The following is a 22,891-nucleotide window of genomic DNA, read 5'->3' as shown; positions in this document are numbered from 1 at the left end:
CTAGCAGTTTGCCATCTCTGCCTTTTTCCTCTCGCATGAGACGGCAGTGTTCCAAAGAGAGGCTGCTCTGTTGGGCTGGGTCCCAGAGGAAGACAGCACGGGGCGGAGCTGCAGCCAGCCCAAGACAGACAGGAAACGAGAGGATGAAGCCGACCTCTACCGCTGTTGTAGACCTCTTCCACGTATATGGAATGACTGATATTGGGGGAGGGGGGTTCCTTTAATTTTTTTAGGTTAAATTTATATACGATGATACGCACAGATCTCAGGAGTACCATTTGCTGAGTTTTGACAAAGGCATCCAGCCATGGACTCCACATCCCTAACAAGATATTGAGAGCACATTTTCAATACCCCAGAAAATCCCCTTGTATCCTTTCTCAGCCAGTCCTCTCCCTCCAGAGGCAACCACTACTGTGATTTTTTTCACCATTGATTAGTTTTATGGAATGGCTGGTATTTTGAACTCCTGAACAGATGAAGTATCTAGTTGTTCAGGCTGCCTATTCTCCCACTTCTGAACACCAGTCATATAAAGAAACAAAGGGAAGTTCTTGGCAGGCCCTGGGGACACTCACCCATGGTTCTGCAAGCCCTCTGATTTTCTGAGCCTCAGTGTCACTGACAAAGTCATGGTAGAGAACAACATAGGGTTCCAGGTGGATGACCTCTTTCCGGACAGGCTGGAGGAGCAGGTAGGGGCTGGAACTGGTCTCATAGGAGCAGTAGAGCCTGGGGATCTGGTAGTGAGTCGGCTGAAGGGAAAGACTAGAATCAGCTTAAGAGAAGAAGGCTCTAGGAGCGGAAACCGATTTAGGGGAACTACAGCATAAAAAACCTGGAATGCAGGAGATTCAGAATTCAGTCACTGATGCTGTCCAAGTGAGCTTTATTTATTTATTTTTGGTGCATCAGCCTTTCCCCTCACGTCGTCCCAGTTCTACCTTTTCTCCCTCTATCCGAGCCTGTTCCCTGTTTTTCGTTCCCTGAGAAATCCTACCTGGGAGCCCAGGGTCTGACATAACTCCTCATAGGTGTCCCTGGTCTGCAGGTGGGGTACGTTGGGCCTCTGGATGACAGCCTCAGCTACGGCCTGGTTGGGGCTCTCTGCCAAGAGCTTTTCGTATTTCAAGACATTCCTGGCCATCCTCTTATTATCTGGGCCTGAAAGAAATCGGAGCAGGGAATAACACAGGTTAACAAACGATGATCCCAGAGAGTGCCGCCAAGGTTTCCTATAGCTTCACTGTCACACGTGACCAGCAGCTGGACACCTAAATAACTCCCTGTGTCCATGCACAGGAGGACGTAAGGCCCTCACTGCCAGGAGAGTACCTGCCATTAAAAAGAGACTGAGTAGGGCCTGGTAGAGCTGAAGGAACACTCTTAGACCAAGGGATCATGAGGATGTGGCTGTAGGATGGTGTGATGGTCAGTTTCATGTATAGGGAAGAAGCTTCAATCTTTTATTCATTCATTCACCCATCCATTCAGTAACTCTCCAGTGAACATCTACTATGTACCAGACACTGTGCTAGAGGCTAACCTCCCAGAGTTGAGAGTCTAATGGAGAAAAGACACATTAACTACTTACAACACAACACAACACGGAAGTGCTATGACACAGAAGTTCAAAGAGCCAAAGCCTATAGCAGAGAGACCCGATCTATTCTTCCCTAGAGAATTGGAAGCAAATTTATTCCCAGCTCTACTAGATCCTTCAAAATCCCTAACTGGCCTAGACATAGCAGAGTAGTATGGGACAAAGGGGCTCTAGACGTTGGTTCTAGCCTAGGTTCCTACAGGGGTCTTGTGTCTTGTTTGTGCCTGCTTTGGCTGCAGATCCCCCATGGATTGGAGCTACCCATGGCCTGCTAGCCTCTGTGCATGATTCTCAGTGCATCTCAGAAGGAGGTGCTGACTTGTTGTAAGGCTCACAAAGCATCTTTCTCTGAGGAGCTCAATGTCCTTCTAACCACCACCACCACCACCACCACCATTATTCTGGCAAAGGAGGGGACAGAAATTACCATCCTTTTTTAACCAGAGAAGAAATGAAGTTTGGGGGAATGGAAATGATGAGCCCAAAATACCAACAAAAATATTGCAAAACCATTTATGGAACCAGGAATCTCAATTTGCTGTGTCCTACTTATCCACCTATAATAGTGCACAATTTCGGTTCTCTGGGAGAGGCAGAGATTTTAATAGATAAAGCACAAAGAAATAAAGAGGGGTTGGGTTATCAATTTGTACCACTAACTGTCTACGTGTTTCCAGACCATACAGCTACTTCCTTATCCTGCTGTTTGCCAAATTATCAGAAAGGAATAACATTACTAAATGGGTTCATTAGAAAGTGACAGTGAAATCCTACACGAAATACTTCATAAATATTAAAACATAATAGTGATTACATAGCTTACTTTAGTATCTAACTATCTTATTAAAAGAAAACCTGGGAAGCCATCTACCACCAACATTTTAAGCAAAAATATTCAAGTAGAGCTAAGCTAGTAAATCTCCCTCCCAGTTTTACTCTGGTGAGGCGCTGCCTGAAGAGGGTTGAAGCTGAACTCTGTGGCCAACTGGGCAGGATGCTTGCATAGCAAAGTGAGCTCTGGTTTAAAGAGAAGAATTGCTATCTTTCTATGAGCAGCCAAAGTGAACATCCCTGCTGAGTCGCTCTCCTTCTTGCACACACAGCTCTCATTGATTGCACTCGTTTCCAGGTCTGCTCCCGAAACCTGGATCTTCAAATGTCCCTAAAGAAACTGGCTCCACAATCTCGGACTTGTTCTCCACTGAAGCAACACTAATATATATGACTGGAAGGGGGTGGAGGAGGAAGGGGACAGGTTGATATCTTTTTCTTAGCTTTCTAACTAACTTAAAAACTCTTGATCAGTATGTAAGATTTAATCAAAAGTTAGAAATGTGACTTGGATTATGAAATTAGAAAAATAAAAATAGACAGCTGTGTTTCATTTGCAAGGACTAAAGGCCAAGAGTAGGAGGGAGTTCCCAGTAAGTCAGACTTGTAGTTATCTTTTATCGTTACGTACTGTACAGAAGAAACTCTCGGGAGAAGCTGAGGGCACAGGAAATATTTCCCACCTATAAAAAAGAAAGAAAAGGAAAAGAAAGAGTTAACTGCACTAAGGATATCTCCTCTGACGAACCATTACATGGATTTTTAAAAAAACTATAAAATATTCTTACCAAGAATAGATAGTAAGACTCATTGAAATGAGCTGCAGACTAAAATGTAGAGGTTCTCTGTCCTAATTCAGGATTTGAGCCCTGATCCAAATCAGGTCTCCTCAGTTTCCTCATTTACAAATGACTTATTAACACCCTTACCAGGGAAGGGAGAAAAATAAAGGAAAATAAACTGTCCTAAAATGCCCTCAAGTCTTTCAAAGCATGCAAAACCATGTAATTGTAGGGTGTTGTTATTTTGGTATATTTTATTATTAAAATTAATATGGAACTATAAAAACCCTACTAAAAACATAATTTACTCTCCAGGCTCAGTACTTCTGAGAGTCCACAAAGTTAGAGGAAGGCAAAGGAAGAACTAAACCTGAACCGATGCCACTGCATAGTAATGACTCTCCCTGCAGCCATTCAACCTTGGGCTACATGTGGTCAAAAGTAAACAGGGAATTTCCAGACAAACCTGGGGAACAGAACCCAGGGTGGGTGGGCTGTGATCCTACTCTGAGGGCCATGGAATGATGATGAGCTGCTAGAACTGTATTTCCCTCCGATCATTTTATTTTTGCATGTGAAAAAATTCATTTTTAATGATAAAAGTAACAATAAGAACACTATAAAACATATGAGAAATAGGGGGAAAATGTTACACTGAAACCCAGGCATTTCAAGCACCTTGGTTAATATATAGTGTTTACATAGTTACAATCATATTTCTTATACATTTTCATATCCTGATTGTTTCCCTCTACAGTGTAATCAGGAGTACTTTTTATAGCTTTACATAGTCTTCAGAGACAGCATTTTTTAGTTATATTATTATTTTTCATTGTGGTAAGAAACACAAACATAAATTTACCATCATAACCATTTCTAAGTGTATAGTTTCAGTAGTATCAATATTAAATATATTCACATTGTTGTGCAACCAATCTCCAGAGTTTTTTCATCTTGCAAAATTGAAACTCTAATCATTAAAAAACAACTGCCAATTCTCCCCTCCCCTCAGCCCCTGGTAACCATCATTCTACTTTCTGTCTCTATAAATTTGACTATGCTAGATACCTCATATAAATGGAATCAAACAGTATTTGTCCTTTTGTGACTGGCTTATTTCACTTAGCATAATGTCCTCAAGGTTCATCTATGGTGTAGCATGTGTTAGAATTTCCTTCTTTTTAAAGACTCAGTAGTATTCCATTGTATGTATACACTACATTTTGCTTATCCGTTCATCCGTTGATGGATACTTGGATAGCTTCCCACCTATTGGCTGTTGTGAATAGCGCTGCTATGAACATGGGTGTACAAGAGAAACAGCATTTTTTTTTTTTAATTTACCATCCTAACCATTTTTAAAATTAATTATTTATTTGGTTGCACAGGGTCTTAGCCTCGGCAGGCGGGCTCCTTAGTTGCAGCATGCAGACTCCTTAGTTGTGGCATGCTATCTCTCAGTTGCAGCATGCATGTGGGATCCAGTTCCCCGACCAGGGATCGAACCCAGGCCCCCTGCATTGGGAGCTCGAGTCCCAACCACTCTGCCACCAGGAAAGCCCCAAGACAGCATTTTTAATGGCTGTATTTTATTCCATCTAGAAGCTCCATCACAGACAATCTAACCATTCTGCTATTGTTTGGGCATATAGATTGTTTCTAATTATTTAATATCATGAATTATTCTGTTCTGTACTTAACAGAGGGATAGTTAAGTAATCTACTAATATCTTATAATGTCAGATATTAACTCAGGGTTATAGAGTTTCAAACCCTTTTGAGATGAAGAGAACTAAAATACAATTTTACATATTTTTAAAACTCAAGGGCTTTATCACAAGGTAAAATATTTTATCAAGAACAAAGTTAGAGTTACTTTTGATGTCCCAGTTAAATTCCTTTGGAAACGTGTACACTAAACAATGTTAAATGAAAAAAGAGAATATATACTGTGTATAATATAAAAATAGATTACATGTATTGAGTGCATATGTGTCATAAATTGTGTTAAGGGCTTTACATGTATTAGCTCATTTAATCCTCATGACAACCCTTTGAGGTAAGCATTGAAGGGTAGCAGAATATGCCACCCCAAAATATGCCTCTTTGGCATAAAGATTATTTTGAGCTAATTATTTTGAGAAACAACAGATACAGGAGAAGTTTTTCAAACCAGAGTAGAGGTTGCCCTTTTGTAATGCAAATTTACATTTATAAAGGAAGTCTCCATTTGTGAGGGTGTCTGCCCCTGTGTACCTGGAAGAAAAGGATGACTACATCAGAGGAGAATCTTATCAATGGAGAAGGCACCCACTTAAAGCTACATAACAATCTTACCCTTGCTTGCTATGCCTGGTCACCTCCCAGAACTGGCTCTCCCCACACCTTCTTTCTTTTGTCTTTAGCTGGATACAGTATTTAAGATGGAGGTTTAGATCCCCTCAGAGAGTTACTCATCCTCCCTCCCCGCCCCAATATCTCCCATGTCTACAGGAGGTATACATGTTAGTTAACTTATGTTTATTGTTCATTTTGTTAATTTGTCTTACGTTACAGGGAGGTTTCAGACAAAAACTCAGAAGGTTATTTGGAAAATTATTTCCACACTCCTACAGCATCATTATTATCCCCCTTTAAAGATAAGAAAATTAAGGTCCAGGGAGGTTAAGTAAGTTGCCCAAGTTTTCACAGAATTTGAACATAGGTCTGCCTGACTTCAGAGCCTATGGTTTAATTACTACACTCTACTGTCTCTCATTATTAGTAGTTACTGAAATGATTTTTCACTAAAATGTATCATGAAAAAGAATTAGATAATAATAGTACTATATATAATATTATATATATTATACTTTTCATGGTATATATAGATATATAATTTTATATGATAATGTAAGGTCCATGTAGGGACATTTATCCCTAATTTACTAAGGGTAAAAAGGGGACCAGAAATTGCCCATAAGACGATGCCAATGTGTTCTACTACTGTGGGATAAAAAAAAAAATGTACTATGAGAGCACAAAGAAGGAGAGTCTGAGGAGAATTAAGGAAGACTTCACGAAATAGGTGACATTTGAGCTACGCCTAGTAAGATGAATAAAATGTATCAAAGCACGATTGTGGAAAGGGAAAGTCTACAAGTGAGAAGAGGAGAAATCTAAGTCATCATAGGGGAAAAAAACCAAAACAATTAGTCAGACACTGTATTTAAAACTCTGTCTTTCAGGGTGAGCTGCTTTAGTTTATCTTCTCTGAGTCTCCACATCAATTCTCCATTTTCTTCTTCTATTAAAATTCAATAACTTCTCGCCGTTTGTTGCATCACAGGGATTCTGTTTCAGCTTTAGTAAGTAGCAATTAAGCAGCAGAGTTGGGAACAGCACCTTGGAAAGTTTTACAACAAAGAGCCACTTACCAGGAACTTGCATGAGAGGAACAGGACTATTTGCTGCACTGCTGTTTTGGCAGCAACACATGGGTTTGGACCACGCACATCCTCCTCCCTTCTCTCAGGAAAAGGGAGAAAGCAAAAGGAATATATGGAACAGAAATGGTTTATTAGTTTTGGAAGCTCTAGGGAATTGGCTCTGTAGTGATTTTTCCAGCCTATTCTTGAAGACTGTACAACTCTGGTGGGAAATGGGATTAGCTACACAAAGGATGGCAGCTCCCACATGTAGGGAAACGAGCTTTCACGAGGGGCACAACAGGTTATAGATCAACAGTGCCAAAGAAAAACAACAGCTGGAGGAGGTACTGAGCTGATGCTCTGGACCAATGGCACCAGCTGTGTATCCAGACACTATTCACGTCACAGCTGGACTTGACTGCAGACGGGAGAGGATAACAATCAAACTTCTTCCTTGACACTGGCAGTATCATGGCATAATATCTGTGACGAGTTACGAAATGTTGAGAGGGCAAAAGAGCGATCTGCCTTGACTATGAAGCTATTAAACATTTGTGGATGCAGCTGCTGCTGCTACAGGTGAGAGACCGCCTCCTACATGGGAGACGATGACTTTAAAGTAGTCAGTACATTGGAAAGAGTACTAACGAAGAATCAGACAGACTCGGGCTCTAATCCCAGCTCTGTGAACTTTGTGACAGGCTAGGAATTCTTTGGAGATTCAGTTTACTCACATGAGAAATAGGGAAATAACAAAACAACTGCCCTGCTTGACTCACATTTGGTCCTGTCGGGAAGACGAAATAAATTAAGAGACATGAAAATGCTTAGAAAATTGTAAAGCAGATATAAAGCATTACGCTTACTGTGATGAAAGCAGTGAGCCTCCTGCTTACTCCCCTACCTGGAAATAGGCGAAGGCCAAGTGATCCAAGGCATCCTCTAGACTTGCCTCATCCTCTGTCTTCCATTCTCCATAAGAGCCTCGGAAGAGACTGACAGCCTCCTCCAGCCATGGAATGGCATGGTAGTAATCTCCCATGTCATAGGCCACCTGCAGGGAACATAAGTACCATCACTAAAGCCTTAGTCCATGGGTAGAGAAAGGAAATGATACTGCAAAGAGTGGAGGGCCTTTGGAACCCAAGAAGGCAAGTTTTCTCTCTAATTCATTTAAATTAAATATATTAAGCATCTATTATATACAAGACAATGTACTAGTCATGGAGAATATAAAGCATTTTTGCATATAAAGAATTTATAATCTGGGGAGATGTGAGATATGAACTCAAGTAATTATAACACTGGGCAGAATGGCATGAATGCTTGAGAATCTCAGAAAGCTTCACGGAAGAAGTGCCATCTGAGATGAGCCTTCGTTGAAGAAGGAAAAGAATTTCAATGAGCAGAGATTGGAATGAAGGGCATTTTACAGTGAGGGAATGGTAGAAACAGAAGCCAAAAGCAAGAATGTGTTCAAGCAGTATATTGTGGCTATAGTCTAAGGTGAAGAGAAGCAGGAAATAAACATAAAAAGGCAATATGGGCTAAGCTAATTAGAGTGTGACTGTCATGTTTTTAGGAAGATGCTATTGGTAGCAATGTGAGTAATGGATTAAAAGCATTCACTTATTTATTCAATATTTACTGAGTATTTATAAATGTACCTGGTGGTCCCTGCCTTTAAAGAGCTTACAATCAATCAAGGGGCATATAAGTAAACCAATAATTGTGACATAATGCATTAGACATCTTAATGAAGGTAGACATTGGAATGTTATATGAGAGCTCAGTGGATCTGTCCTATATTAAATGTCTGAATGTGGGGAATATGGCAACACGCACTAGATGTAGCTCCTGTCTCCTAATAGCTTACAGTTAACTAGAATACCAGAACTGCAGGTGGAATTTCCTGCAAGTTGCTGTTGGAGACAGCAGGGAATTATAAAGTCACAGATTTGGAAGGCCTCTTTCTAATTCAGGTATAATTTCCAGCAGGCAGAAAAATAGGCCAGAACCTAGAGATACTGCAACTCTGCCGCCTAAACAGTTAAGTCCATTCCTATCCCCCATCTGCCATTAGCCTGCTGTGTTATCTTTCTGGTCCTTAAGTTTTCTATTTGTAAAAACGTTGAGTTGAAGAATAACAATAAAAAATGACTGAACTTTTCCTGTTAACAATTTATTTAATTAAGGTTTCCATGAGGAACTTCAAGTCTCAGCAATACAGCAGATTGAGATAACTGGAATCCTTCCAACCACAAAGACTTAGACATTTTGAATAAAATATAAAAAGCATTTAATTATATATTTTCAAGAAATATTGGAAAATACCCAGGTACCAGAAGTAAAAAAGGAGTTGAAAATCCAAGTAATAAGCTTATGAGCAGATGCTGAAGCTGCCTAGGATGGGGTGGGGGTTAGTTCTAGTAACCTTGGTACTTAGTAACCTTAGGTTATAATACCCACATGAGGACAGTATATGAGCCTTCTGTAGACCTCCCAAAACCTAGGAATTGGAATTAAGACACACTCATAAAACTGAAACCCAGGGACTTCCCTGGTGGCGCAATGGTTAAGAATCCGCCTGCCAGTGCAGGGGACATGGGTTTGAGACCCGGTCCGGGAAGATCCCATATGCCGTGGAGCAACTAAGCCCGTGCGCCACAACTACTGAGCCTGTGCTCTAGAGCCTGCAAGCCACAACTACTGAAGCCTGCACTCCACAACTGCTGAAGCCCGTGCGCCTAGAGCCCGTGCTCCACAGCAAGAGAAGCCACAGCAATGAGAAGCCTGCACACCGCAACGAAGAGTTGACCCCGCTCACCACAACTAGAGAAAGCCCGCGTGCAGCAACAAAGACCAATGCAGCCAAAAATAAATAAATAAATAAATAAATAAATTTTTTAAAAAAACAAAACAAAACTGAAACCCATGAAAAACTACACCATAAGGGAAAGAGTAGACCAGAAAAAAATCTACCCACTGTCATAAGGAGACAAGAAAGTTGGTTTGTTTCTGTCTGGCCTCTATTCAGAGAAATAGATATGGAAACAACCTAAGTGTCCATCAATGGATGAATGAATAAAGAAAATGTGATCTATATAATTCAGCCATTAAAAAGAATGAAATCTTGCCATTTGTGACAACATGGATGGACCTTGAGGGCATTATGCTAAGTGAAATAAGTCAGACAGAGAAAGACAAATACCATATGCTCTCACTTACATGTGGAAACAAAAACAGAAACAAAACCAAAAACAAACAAAAACCCCAATCCCATAAATAGAGGGAGCAGATTGGTTGCCAGAGGCCAGGGGTAGGGGGTAGGCAAAGTGGGTGAAAGGGGTCAAAAGGTATAAACTTCCAGTTATAAAATAAATAAGTCATGGGGATGTAATGTACAGGGGGAAAAAAAAAAGGATCTAAGGCTAGTGATACTACCAGAGTACCTGGAAGAAGAAAACCCAAAACTCTATGAAGGGATATTCCTACAACTCTGGACAGAAAAAGGCTCCTAGGGGGGAAAAAGTCCTGCTAAAAATAAGCTCACAATCAAAAATGATAAACTACATCAGGAAATAACTGATAATGAACAAGAGTCAACCGACACAACAGGAGGGTAGTAAAACTAGACAATTAAGAATTTCAGAAAATAGAAAGATTGATCTGCTTTAAAATAATCCATGGAGGAGGGTGCAGATGAAACAGATTTGTCTACATGCTAATAATTATCGAAGTTTATTCTTCGACCCAGCAATACCACTCCCAGGTATTTAACCAAGAGAAATGAAAACAAATGTCCACGGAAACATGTACATAAGAATGTTAATAGCAGCTTTATTCTAGCTGATGCTGGAAACAAATCAAGTATCCATCAACATGAGATTGGATAAACAGTTTGTGGTATATTCAAACAATGGAATACTACTCAGCAATAGAAAGGAATGAACTACTGATAAATGCCGCAACATGTATGAATTTCACAGATACAACGTGCTGAGTGACTCAAGAGCACTTACTGTATGGTTTAGGACAGTGGTCACCTGATACCTGGGCAAGGTTAGAGTAGAAAGGGTGGGAGTGGTGAGAAGAAAAAGGAGTAGGGCTGTATTTAGCTATCTGTAAATTCTTTTTTAAAAATCTGAAAAAAAATCTGAAACAAATATAGCAAAATTTGGACATATATTTCATCTCAATTATAGATATAATTGCTTCTTATTTTATGTGTACTTTTCTTATATTTGAAATGTTTTATCTTTCAAAATAAGTAAATAAATACAGAAATAATGATTGCCAGTGAGACTTTTAGGAAGCGACTTACTGAATTTTCAACATACAGTTTTAGTCTCAGAAAAGCCTCACTAAAGAAGCATATATTGATACCATACATGGAACTGTTTTAACTGGCTTCAATTTAAATTAGCCATGAACATGATGATTCAGCTCTGATTCTATTCAGGATTTCAGAAAAGGAAAAATGGCACACGGAGAGGCTTAGGGCAACCCTCTCCGCATTAATTTGGAAGACTGATTCTCAAAACTTCAATTCAGGACACAGGAGGCCCCCTCTTATATCGGCTAATGAATACTGCAGGGGCTGGGAAAAATTCACTTTCCTGCAATATGCATCTTCAAAATTAAAAAGGATTTACTCCATTACTTCTTGGGCAAAGGCTAACAAAGAATATATTGTAAAATAACCTCAAGAGTGTTTAAAACTTGTGACAAAGATCAGTTAAATATCTTATATGGAAGGTTCTTGAAATCTGTTTTCTCAAGCAACGTTAAAGCGATGATGTTTTTTTCCATTGGCCACAGCATGCGCCTTACAGGATCTTAGTTCCCTGACCAGGGATCAAACCTGTGACCCCTGCAGTGGAAGTGCAGAGTCCTAACCACTGGACCACCAGGGAATTCCCAAATGGCCTGTGTTTCGGCACTACTTTAATTTAGTATTTATAAATGCCTAGGAAATGTTGCAAGGGATTTCACAAAGTCTCAGGCGGCTGAGTTTCCGTGATCGACCTTCACATCACCATTTCCTTTCCTTTCCCCCACCCTTTGACGCTGCTTCTCCTTTCCACCTGGCTGCTCATCTACTGGCGGGGTGATCTACTTAGGGTGACCATAGGGCCATTTTTCCCAGGACAGTCCCATTTTATGTCTGTCATCCTGGCTAATAACACCTCCTTCACTCTCAAGAGTGTCCTAAGTATGTGATTTCCTTATTATGGAAAGAGCATGGGATTCAGAGTTAAAAGATGCAGGTTCAAATTTTAGTTCTGCTACTTAAAACTGTGTAACCTTAGGCAAGTTATTTACCCTCTCTGAACCTCAGTTTCTTCATCTGAAAATGGGGAATAATATCAAATTTCCAAGTTTGCTGTCAGGATCAGAAATATGTAAAAGGAATCGGGATACAGTGATTTCATCCCCCAGAAAGAGAGCTGAGCAATTTGCCCTCTCTCTGAATATCATTACCTTGCCAACTTGGAAGCAGTCATCCCCCGTGAGGGAAAAAAGCCGTCTGGGACTGTACAGGTCAGTGACAGCACAGCCGGTGACTCTCTGGAAGACGCCTCGGGCAAGTCCCTTCACACTGAGCATGTACACGTCCTGCAGCCGCATCAGGGCCCTTGCTGCTCCCTCAAGGTCCTCAAAGGCTGGCAGGTCCTGTTCCACCTTCTCATAACCATCCTTCAGAGCTGTAAAGGTCATGAAAGCATCAATCTACCATTCAAAAAACAGGCGGTGAGCATTTAATACAGCAAGGCATCATCACCTTAATCACCATAATCATCAGGCTCATACTATTTCATGAGCAAAGATAATGTTTTATCTGCTTTTGTTCCCAGGGTAACAAAATCTTCTGAATGAGGAACAAACACTCTAGAGTAAAAACTAAGCACCTTTATCACGTTGTTCCATTCTACCTGTCTCCAGGAGTCTTGCCTTTTGGGGGACAAACTCTTCTTCCTCTTAACTTCCCCAAGTCAACAAACTTCTTCAAGTACAAAGTAGAGTAAATTAGGAAAGTGATCTTACGACAGATCACACTGTAGTGGCAACTTAATAAAATAGAAATTATTAGAAGACATCACTTTTAGGGACTTCCCTGGCAGTCCAGTGGTTAAGACTTCGCCTTCCAAAGCAGGGGGTGTGGGTTCGATCCCTGGTCAGGGAGCTAAGATCCCACATGCCTCGCGGCCAAAAAACCAAAACATAAAACGGAAACAATATTGTAACAAATTCAATAAAGACTTTAAAAATGGTCAACATCAAAAAAAAAAAAAGACGACATCACTTTTACACGTGTGTAAATGGGATGCTATAACCTATAGTTCTTCACAGGATTGAAGATCAAATGAGATAATGGATATGAAAGTGCTTTCTAGGACTTCCCTGGTGGTCCAGTGGTTAAGACCCCACGCTTCCACTGCAAGGGGCGCAGGTTCAATCTCTGGTCAGGGAAGTTCCTCATGCTGCGTGGTGCAGCCAAAAAAAAAAAAACTAAACTAAACTAAAAACTTACTGAAAAAAAGAAAAAAGTGCTTTCTAATTATAATCATATAAACATATTAACAAAGGGACCTAGTTCTTTGTAATAGTTAGAGCTAAGGAGATCAAGTAATACCTACCCACTTCATTATCCTTCATCACATCCCTTCAGAATCTCTCTCCTTTCCACTAAGTCAGGAGATAGACTCTTCTCTTACCCTCCAGCCCTCCTCCTCATTACCTCGGATGTTCTCACTGGCCTCCAGACTATGTACTACATTCTTCCAGTCAGACTGTAGGCGTTTGATGAGAGTAAATGCAAGCAGAGGGTTAGACACAGGGGTTCCTGAATCTTCATGCAAAGATAGCACCTTGTCATAGAATCTGAAAGAGAGGAGTAGAATGATCTCACCTACTGATACAACCACTCCACCGAGTGAAGGCTGGCATGGTGTATGCACATTTAGAGTAGTTAAAAATGAAATGCTGAACCCCTTGAGACTCATGTAATATTCTAAGCAGTAAGCACAAAGAATATGAAAACTACCAACACAACAAAAGTAGGTCCATTCATTTGTTCATTCAGCGAGTCAGTCTCCACTGGTCAATTATTGTACGTCAGCTATCATGCTAGATGCTCGAGACCCAAAGGCAAGAGAGAGTGGAGCTCTCAAGGAGGTCACAAATAAGAAAATCTTTTTTTCTCTTATCACTCTATAATCAAAACTTAGAATCTGGTAGAAGCTCAAAAACATTGTTGAATTAATTATGAAAACTGTGATATGTGCTATGAGAGAAGAGAGCATATAATGCTATGAAATGCTCTGGCAATTTGTAGGTAGGGCACCTAACCCAGGTGGGAGTTAGAAGGTGTAAGGGAAGACTTTCCAGAGGATATGGCACCTGATCTGTGTTCCGAAGGATTAGTTAAAATATCAATAGCTACTATTGAGCACTTACCATGTATTAGGCATCCTGTTAAGTGGTTTAAACATATTGTCTCATTTAATCCCCCCAATGATGCTTAGAATAGATTTTATCATGCACTTTTTACAGGAGGGGAAACTGCAACAAGGCTACGCTGTTGGTAAACAGCAAAGCCAGGAATGAACCCAAGCCTGCCTGACTCTGAAGCTGGGGTTCTTGGCTGATTTTGCCACACTGTTTCCCATGGAGCTAGAACAAAGAAGGGAGGAGAGTAGTTTTTTTGAGCCAACAGGGACCAATGTGTCCAAAGGCACAGAGGCTTGACACATATTTGATCATTCAGTAAGTCACTTGCTAGATGTCAGACTCCATGCTGGAAGCTGAGGATAAACAGGCAAGACAGGGTCCAATGATCAAGGATTTTTTTTTTTTTTTTAATAAGGAGGAGGGGGAAAGGATGGTGAAAGGGAGGGGGAGGGGAAGAGGAGGGAAAGGGTGAAGGAGAGGAAGAAGGAGAGGAGAAGGAGAATTTATCTATTATTATTATTTTTTAATTTATTTTTTGCTGTGTTGGTCTTCGTTGCTGCGCGCGGGCTTTCTCTAGTTGCAGTGAGTGGGGGCTACTCTTCATTGTGGTGCACGGGCTTCTCATTGCGGTGGCTTCTCTTGTTGTGGAGCACGGGCTCTAGGCTCTCAGGCTTCAGTAGTTGTGGCACACGGGCTCAGTAGTTGTGGCTCACAGGCTTAATTGCTCCATGGCATGTGGGATCTTCCTGGACCAGGGATTGAACCCGTGTCCCCTGCACTGGCAGGAGGATTCTTAACCACTGTGCCACCAGGAAAGTCCAATCAAGGGTTTCATGGACAAGAAAATAGCTGATTTCTCATAACTCTTTTCCTAAGTTCAATATATATTTCTATGAAAGAATAAATGAAATACATTCTTCTAGGAGCTAGGAACAAAATTTTGAATAAGACAATAACCTTGATCTTAAAGACTTTCAGCCTTTGAGATCACAAATAATTACATTACAGGTGCAACACCAGATTTAAGAACAAGGCTTAGTGGAGAGTAAACAGAGGGGGTGATTAATTTGGCCAGAGCAGGTCAGAGAAGGTTTCACAGAGAAGATAATAAACTGACTTGATGGGTAAATGCAAATAATGAGGAAGGGAGAAGGAGGCCTCCTTCCAAGGCAGGCAGAGACAGTTCAACATATGCAAAGGTACAGAGAGAAACAGAGAAATTACAAGCCATTTAGTATTGCTGGAGCACGGGGTATATTGGGAGGATGGGGAGACTAGACTGGAGAAGTGAGGAGTGCCTCATAGACCATGCTGAGAAATTTGATTTTTACCCTGCGTGCAGTTAGGAGCAGCAAAAGGTTTTAAGTGAGAGTGGAATGCACTATGATACATTACATATATAAATCTGTGAGAGGGTGGGGAGGAGGGGTTAGAAGTGGAAGTGACCAGAGGCAGAAAGACCAAAACAGTGACAGTGGGAGCAGAAAATGGGATGGTTTCAAAAGAGATATTTAGGAAGCAGATCATATAGAAACTGGTGATGGTTGTAATGGGGAATGAACAGGTGGGTTATCCAACATGCTTCCAACCTTTCTGGTTTGCCAACATTTGCAGAAAATGGCCAGAAATGTTGGGGCCAGAAGTGATCATCTTTCTCATTAATTCCTCTCCTCCTTGGATGTCCTACAAGAGTGTTCATACAAGCAAAAGATGCTGTTTCCTTTCCTGGCATACTATAGTTATTCCATTGCTAACCCTCTAACAGGATTTATATTGTTGAAAGTTATTAGTTATAGTAAGGCAGACATAAGAGTTCTACTCCTGCCCTCTAAGACCGTTTTCCCTTTGTTTTAAAATTATTAATTTCGAAAACAATACAATAACAACAATGGAAGTAAAAGAAAAAAGTGTGGGGACGTCCCTGGTGGTGCAGTGGTTAAGAATCCGCCTGCCAATGCAGGGGACACGGGTTCGAGCCCTGGTCCGGGAAGTTCCCACATGCCGCGGAGCAACGAAGCCCGTGCACCACAACTACTGAGTCTGCGCTCTAGAGCCCGCGGGCCACAACTACTGAGCCCGTGAGCCACAACTACTGAAGCCCGTGTGCCTAGAGCCTGTGCTCCGCGACAAGAGAAGCCAACGCAATGAGAAGCCCACGCGCTGCAACAAAGAGTAGCCCCTGCTTGCCACAACTAGAGAAAGCCCGCGTGCGGCAACGAAGACCCAATGCAGCCAAAAATAAATAAATAAAATAAATTTAAAAAAAAAAAAAAAAAAAAGAATCCACCTGCCAATGCAGGTGACACGGATTCAAGCCCTGGTCCGGGAAGATCCCACATGCCACGGAGCAACTAAGCCCGTGCACTACAACTACCGAGCCTGCGCTCTAGAGCCCGCGAGCCACAACTACTGAGCCCACATGCCACAACTACTGAAGCCCGCATGCCTAAAGCCCGTGCTCCACAACAAGAGAAGCCACCACAATGGGAAGCCCACGCACTGCAACGAAGAGTAGCCCCTGCTCGCTGCAACTAGAGAAAGCCTGCGAGCAGCACTGAAAACCCAACACAGCCAAAAATAAATAAATAAATAAATAAATATTTTAAAAAAGAGAAAGTGTGAGCAAAGTGAAAAGGATATGGATTTATATGAATGTATGCAAGAGCACGTGAGAATAGAAGAGTCCTTTGGCCAGAGTGGAGGACTTCAGTGAGTGGAAAGGGATGGAAGTGACGAATAGAGGGAGTGGCAGGGTGGTGGCGGATTTCAATCCCGTGAAACAGTCAGACATAAGGATTTCTCAAGGGGGCCTCAACTATAAACAGAGCCTGAAACAGAATACTTGCTTCGGGTAGAGGTGATTCTAGCGAGCCAAACATTCAATTCAAGCATAAACTAAGGAAAAAGAATCTGCACCTGGGTGCCCCAGGGAAGAAATAGGAAGCCTGTCAAGTCCCAGGACGTCTCTGATCCCCAAGACAGTGGTATCTGAGAGCAGCTACTCCATGGTTTTGAAACTAAACCAGCTTCCAGGGTGTGGGATTTTTTTTTTACTACCCATTATTTCCTGCTTCAGCTCCATATGGAACTACTTAGTGAAAGATATTCCACTGCTAGACAAAAACACAAGCCGAGACTTGGGCTTGAGTTCAGCCTGAAGGGTAAGTGTCCAGGGACAACTGAAGCTGAGTGGGCAGGGATTTTATAAGACAGTTGAATGGGGAGGAGCTGGAAGGAGACCTGAGAGGTATCCTGACCCAGCCTCCAACTATCCCTCAGTTTCCTCCTCTATAAAATGGCAGAACTGGTCTAGTCTAGGATATCTCTATGAATCCTTTCGGCACAACCATTCTATTATTTCTTTCCATCACCTTTTCCACAACTGAATAAACAGATTCCTCAGCTGGTGCTTGAGAACTAACGTATACCAGGCAACAGAGGAAACTGAGGCATAAGGAGAAAGAAGCAAGACAGAGAGGTGAAGATCTGTTCCAAGTCACCCATCAGATCAAAAGCAACATCTCCAGGGTGGGAGGGAGGGAGACGCAAGAGGGAAGAGATATGGGAACATATGTATATGTATAACTGATTCACTTTGTTATAAAGCAGAGACTAACACACCATTGTAAAGCAATTATACTCCAATAAAGATGTTAAAAAAAAAAAAAGCAACATCTCCTTGTTCTCTTCACATCCCACTTTGTATTATGGTGTCAATTTATTTAGGGCAGGGGTTTGATCTCTACTGCAGCACATAATTCAATTCAGTGTTCAGGTATGTCATCTTTCTGTCACACAAAGAAAAAAAAACCTATCAACTGCTATCTGAGGCTGGTTTGGAATCTAAACGTTGGCCTTATGCTCAGCCTCTGAGCAAATAGGTGGTTTTCAGAGACCGAGTTACTGGATGCTGAATTCAAACCTCAGGGTTTCCTAAACGGCATTTTGCTTTAACAAATGCTGAGAATGGAAAATCAGATCCTTTCCTTCAAGAATCTGCACATAAAATTTGCAACCCAATCCCTGCATTAAACATAGCCTGGACAGATTACCCAACCACAATACATGGGCTATTTTAATTCAATATGTTTCTCCTTTGAAACTCAGAAATGGCTTTGTCTCGGTTCTTCTGAGATATTCTGAATGCTTAATTCCTAGCACAGAAATAATTGCTGCTGATACTACTTTTTAAATCTTGGTGGTTTTTTTAAACTGCAACAACAAAAAAAGCTAGGGGTTAGCTAAATATTATATAACTAGTATTCGTAATACTATACCAGTATACAACTGTATATATTATTGGGCTGGCCAGAAAGTTCGTTCAGGTTTTTGGACGATGTTACGGAAAACCCCGAACGAACGTTTTGGGCAACCCAATATAACTAGTATAATTTTTATTCATTAACTTGGGGTAGGGAGTAGTAGTTTCAACATCAAAAATATTTAATTTCTAAATTTAGAAATTCAAAGAAGAAGTGATCAACACTGCAAGCTCTCTCTTCTGAACCTGTTCCCCAAGAGGCCTGGCATCACGATTCTGACACCCATCTCTATCCAAGCCACTCAAATAAAGAGATTAGTGGTATGAGAACAAGCACATGAGTAGCAGGGAGCAGGATGGCATCTTGAATCAAATAGAAGGGTCTGTTCTACTTCCACCAATGAACTTGGACTCCAATGAATGTGGATTAAGAACAAAATTATGTCATTTTGCTCTGTAAGCACGGGCCCACAGAACACTAGGCAACTATGCTACTCCAAAGAGTGACAAGAGTTATTGAAATTATAATCGTTTATTGTTATAAGTAATACACACTTACATATACTCTACATGTGTGTATATCATCATGCTATTTCAAACTAACAGTAAATTTAAACATGCATACAACTACTTATAAGCAAACTACATACTTAAGACCATGTATCGAATTACATCATCATTCAGTCACCATTGAGTAACAAACAAGATCTCTCACATACACTTCCTCACACAGACTGATTCTCTCCTACATGGGCTCTCCCACACAGCCATAGTGGCCCTCACACCTTCTTCCGATATGGCCTAGAAATACTACCGCATACACTCACTCACAGTTTTATCAGTGGCGCATTGTGAGATAGCCCTCTGTGGTCTCAGCTCAGCTGAGGGTCACAAGATATAAATACAGTATTAATATATTCAGATAACTATGTGGTTACACCTCTGTTTCTCATATTGTGAGCTTCTCAGTGTCCCAAGAGAAGGTGCACAGCACATATTCATACACATGGTATCATATCCAGTCATTCATCTTTCATTGTTTGACACTGCAGAGTCAATACATGATGACAGTGCCTCAGTGTTCCAAGTCTTACAGTAGTTTGTTGACTGTATAGCAAAACAACATTGGCTGAGCATCTGCCAGTGTGTGCTACACTCAGCATCCCCTAGCATCAACTATGGTTTTGCCCAGTGCTTTCTTGGTGTCAAATACTTTCATATTCATATAACATCTCAGTTATAGTATTTAGAGCTGTTACATGTGTAAAGAGAAGGGAGAGCAGAAAGCAAGGGGAAGGATGGACGTCTCAGATGAACAATCATGATGTTACAGACTCGGAGCTCCTAGAGGGCAGGGTTTGGTCTTGTTCACCATTCTCTCCCTAGTGCCTGGAACAGTGCTTGGCTCATGGTAAGCACTCAAACATACGTGTTGAATAAACTGATGAACACAAAGCATTACTCATACAGTGACCTGGACAATTACTCGGCATCCTTCACATGCAGACTGATACCCATAGTGTCATGCTTACTCAGTCTCAATGACATGTAAATCTCATACACGGTCACAGAATGTCACCCCATACTAAACATCAGTTCCCTGGATCACACGGTCAACACATGTGTGGCTACAGTGTCACTCTTCTCTCCATTTCACTCTTGCAATGTCGTTGTGTCTCTGTGACACAGAGCCTGGGGGCCCACACAGCTTGACCCAGCACGTTGTGCGGCCCTACTCCGCCTCAAAGTCGCTGCACCACACTTTTCCACAGTGTATCAACTTGGCGGTGCGATGTTGGATGGGGGTCACTGTGTGTGTGTGAGGGACAGAGTCAGAGGTCCTACACAGTGTGACACGGTGTCTTGAGGTCCCACACAGGATGACGGTGTATCTGGGGAGTCACACTGGGCCATGGTTTCGCAGTCTCACGGTGAGACACCGCGTGTGAGGCCCCGGCAGGGTGACGATGAACCTAAGAGTTACCCCTCCCCCCCCGCCGCCCCCACCACCACCGTGGCACAGTGTCTTGGCCTCGTCCTCTGACTCGGTCTCCCCTACTCAGACCCCACCCTCGTGCCCTCACCTGGTCAGATCCCGCAGCCGCGCCTCCTCCCCGCGTAGGTAGCGCCGCAGCAGTCCCAGCAGCCGGCGCTCGGGCGCCAGGGCGCGCGCCACACTGGTCAGCGCCGAGAACGTGTCCCCGCGCGCCGCGACCCCGGCCGGGTCCCCTGCCTGGAGCGTCAGCACCGCCAAGAGCGCTGCCAGCCGCGCAGCGGGGCCCATCGCCGGCGCCGGCGCGCGTCCTCTCAGCCCTTCCAGCCCGGCCCTGCGCCCGACGCTCCGCTCCGGCCCGCCCCCGGCTCCTCCTCGCCCTGACCCCTCCCCTCGCTCTCCACCTCCCACCTTCTTGCCCCCTAGCTCCCCAGGCCGCGTGTGGACTGCCTGCAACCTCAGTGCCCGCCCACCCTCCACTAAATCACAGCCCTGGGAAAACATTTCCACGGTGTATATTTCACACCTGGGGAAATTGAGGCAGCGGGTGTGGTGAGGCATGAATTCACCAGTCTATGGCTGCATAACGCCATCCAAAAATATTCACCCCTCTGGATCAAGGGGTGGAAATGCAGAAACATCACTGGATTCTGATGGAGAAATCGGGAGAGTAAATGTCATGGTATGGTGACAGCGGTGCGGGTAAAGAGCTGTGACAGACCAGAGGGGAAGAAAACACTTCACACAGGACTTGACGTCTGAACCATCTTGAAGGATGAGTAGAATTTTGACCGGAGGTAAAGAGGGTGAAGGCCATTAGGGTCAGCGCATGATAAATCTAGGACCTATACAACCAAAAACTCTGGGGTCCTGGGTCACTCCTCTACACGACATACCCATGATCACTGAAGCAAACAAAAATATTATTATTATATCCTACTACTTATTCTTTCCCCCTCTTTCCCAGGCAGTGTTATTCACTCATTCATTCATTTAACAAATACTTAGCACCTGTTCTACTGTGCTGAGGACAAAGAGAAATAGCAGATCCAACCCTGGACTCACAAGGGGAGAGGGAGATGTAAACAACCACAAAGTGCTGTCAGGGTAACCGAGGGTTGTGCAGTGAGCAAGGGCAACCCTGAGGAGGCAGCCCATCCCCATGCATAGACGGTGGAGAGGGCTTCACAGAGGGGGCAACGTGTGCAGGTCCAAAAGGATGAAAAGGAATTGTCTGGAAGATGTCGGGCAAGGGAGGGATGGGCTTTGCTGGAGAAGGTACTATGTATGCCAAGGTTCGGAGATGGAAAATAGTTTGAGTTGCAGAAATGATGAAAAGTTCCTTGTGGTTGGGCCTGTCAGATTGTGAAGTGTTTTTGCATGTCATACTAAGAAATTTAGCCTGTTATGAAAATCCAATGGAGGTTTTTTTTTAATTGAAAAAGAATTTATTTATTTGGCTGCATCGGGTCTCAGTTGCGGCACGCGGGATCTTCGTTGAGGCATGCAGATCTTTCGTTGCGGCACGCAGGCTTCTCTCTAGTTGTGGCGTGTGGGTTTTTCTCTCTCTAGTTGTGGCACACGCAGGCTCCAGGGCACGTGGGCTCTGTAGTTGTGGTGCCTGAGGTCGAGAGCACGTGGGCTCTGTAGTTTGCAGCACGCAGGCTCTGTAATTGAGGCACACGAGCTCAGTAGTTGTGGCACACAGGCTTATTTGCCAGGGATCGAGCCCATGTCCCCTGCATTGGAAGGTGGATTCTTTACCACTGGACCACCAGGGAAGTCCCCCAATGGTAGTTCTTAAGGTGGCATTAATAGCCATCCAGTGACTGAGCAAAGTGAGGGAATAAAGGCCCAGCCATTTAGGCCCAACATGAGACAGCTCTGACAGGCAATACTAGCTCTAGCCCTCCTGCCACATTAATCAACGCTTTGTCAAGCTTCTTTGACCTCTTCCTCTGCCCTTTCCTGCTTCCTGTCCCTTTCACAGATGTTGATCCCTAACAGATATCTTGCACTTCAAACTTCATCTCAGCATCTGCTTCTGGAGAACCCAATCTGTAACACCAATGCAATCAACATACACAGCTGGTAAGTGTAGAGCAGGAACCTGAACCCAGGTGGTGTGGATCCAGGTGCCATATTCTTAATTGCTACCAGAGGCAGATTTACCATGAAACCTTTGAAGCTTAAGCTTCAAGGCCCCTAACTTGCACAAACCCTTTCCAATGCCCTCAGGATTGAGGAGTGGCAGAACCTAACAATATGTTCACATTGTTATATGTATTTGTAAAATTTGCAAAATAAAGCTATTTTAACGACAATTTTCTCTTTCCACTCTGACTTCCTCTCCATTACGCTTCCCCTTATGGTGGGCATGTTGGAATGGCCAAGGGTCTGTATTTGCAACTGAGTAGTCATCTTAGCCTGCTTTCTGCCCATAGAAGGTTGAGGGTTGTAGTATGAAGAATAATGGCCCCCCAAAGATGCCCATGTCCTAATTCCCACAGCCTGTGACTATGTTGCCTCACATAGCAAAGGGAACTTTGCAGGTGT

The 22,891-nt window shown here is 42.7% G+C and overlaps 1 protein-coding gene and 1 non-coding gene across 4 annotated transcripts in view; both read right to left on the bottom strand.

The window, feature by feature from the left end:
- The window catches only part of P4HA3 (prolyl 4-hydroxylase subunit alpha 3), a 76,883-nt gene extending 56,224 nt beyond the window's left edge, over positions 1-20,659 (bottom strand). For all 3 annotated transcript variants that reach the window (XR_009504621.1, XR_009504620.1, XM_059930823.1), the window contains exons 1-7: positions 20,427-20,659; positions 13,369-13,511; positions 12,111-12,334; positions 7,531-7,680; positions 3,066-3,117; positions 1,001-1,164; positions 579-755 (exon numbers count right to left, since the gene is read on the bottom strand). Coding sequence is in view for 1 of the 3 variants with exons in the window: in XM_059930823.1 (XP_059786806.1) it covers positions 579-755; positions 1,001-1,164; positions 3,066-3,117; positions 7,531-7,680; positions 12,111-12,334; positions 13,369-13,511; positions 20,427-20,626 (1,110 nt within the window). In the remaining 2 variants the exon portion in view is untranslated. The remainder of the gene's footprint in view (positions 1-578; positions 756-1,000; positions 1,165-3,065; positions 3,118-7,530; positions 7,681-12,110; positions 12,335-13,368; positions 13,512-20,426) is intronic.
- Positions 11,470-11,542, bottom strand: TRNAG-UCC (transfer RNA glycine (anticodon UCC)). Its single transcript has one exon. It is a non-coding gene; the product is annotated as a tRNA-Gly (tRNA).
- Positions 20,660-22,891: the final 2,232 nt, after the last annotated feature.

This window comes from Balaenoptera ricei, chromosome 8, assembly GCF_028023285.1.
Source record: "Balaenoptera ricei isolate mBalRic1 chromosome 8, mBalRic1.hap2, whole genome shotgun sequence".
NCBI lineage: Eukaryota > Metazoa > Chordata > Mammalia > Artiodactyla > Balaenopteridae > Balaenoptera > Balaenoptera ricei.
The sequence above is the reverse complement of the archived record's forward strand: the minus strand, read 5'-3'. Positions and strand labels throughout refer to the sequence as shown.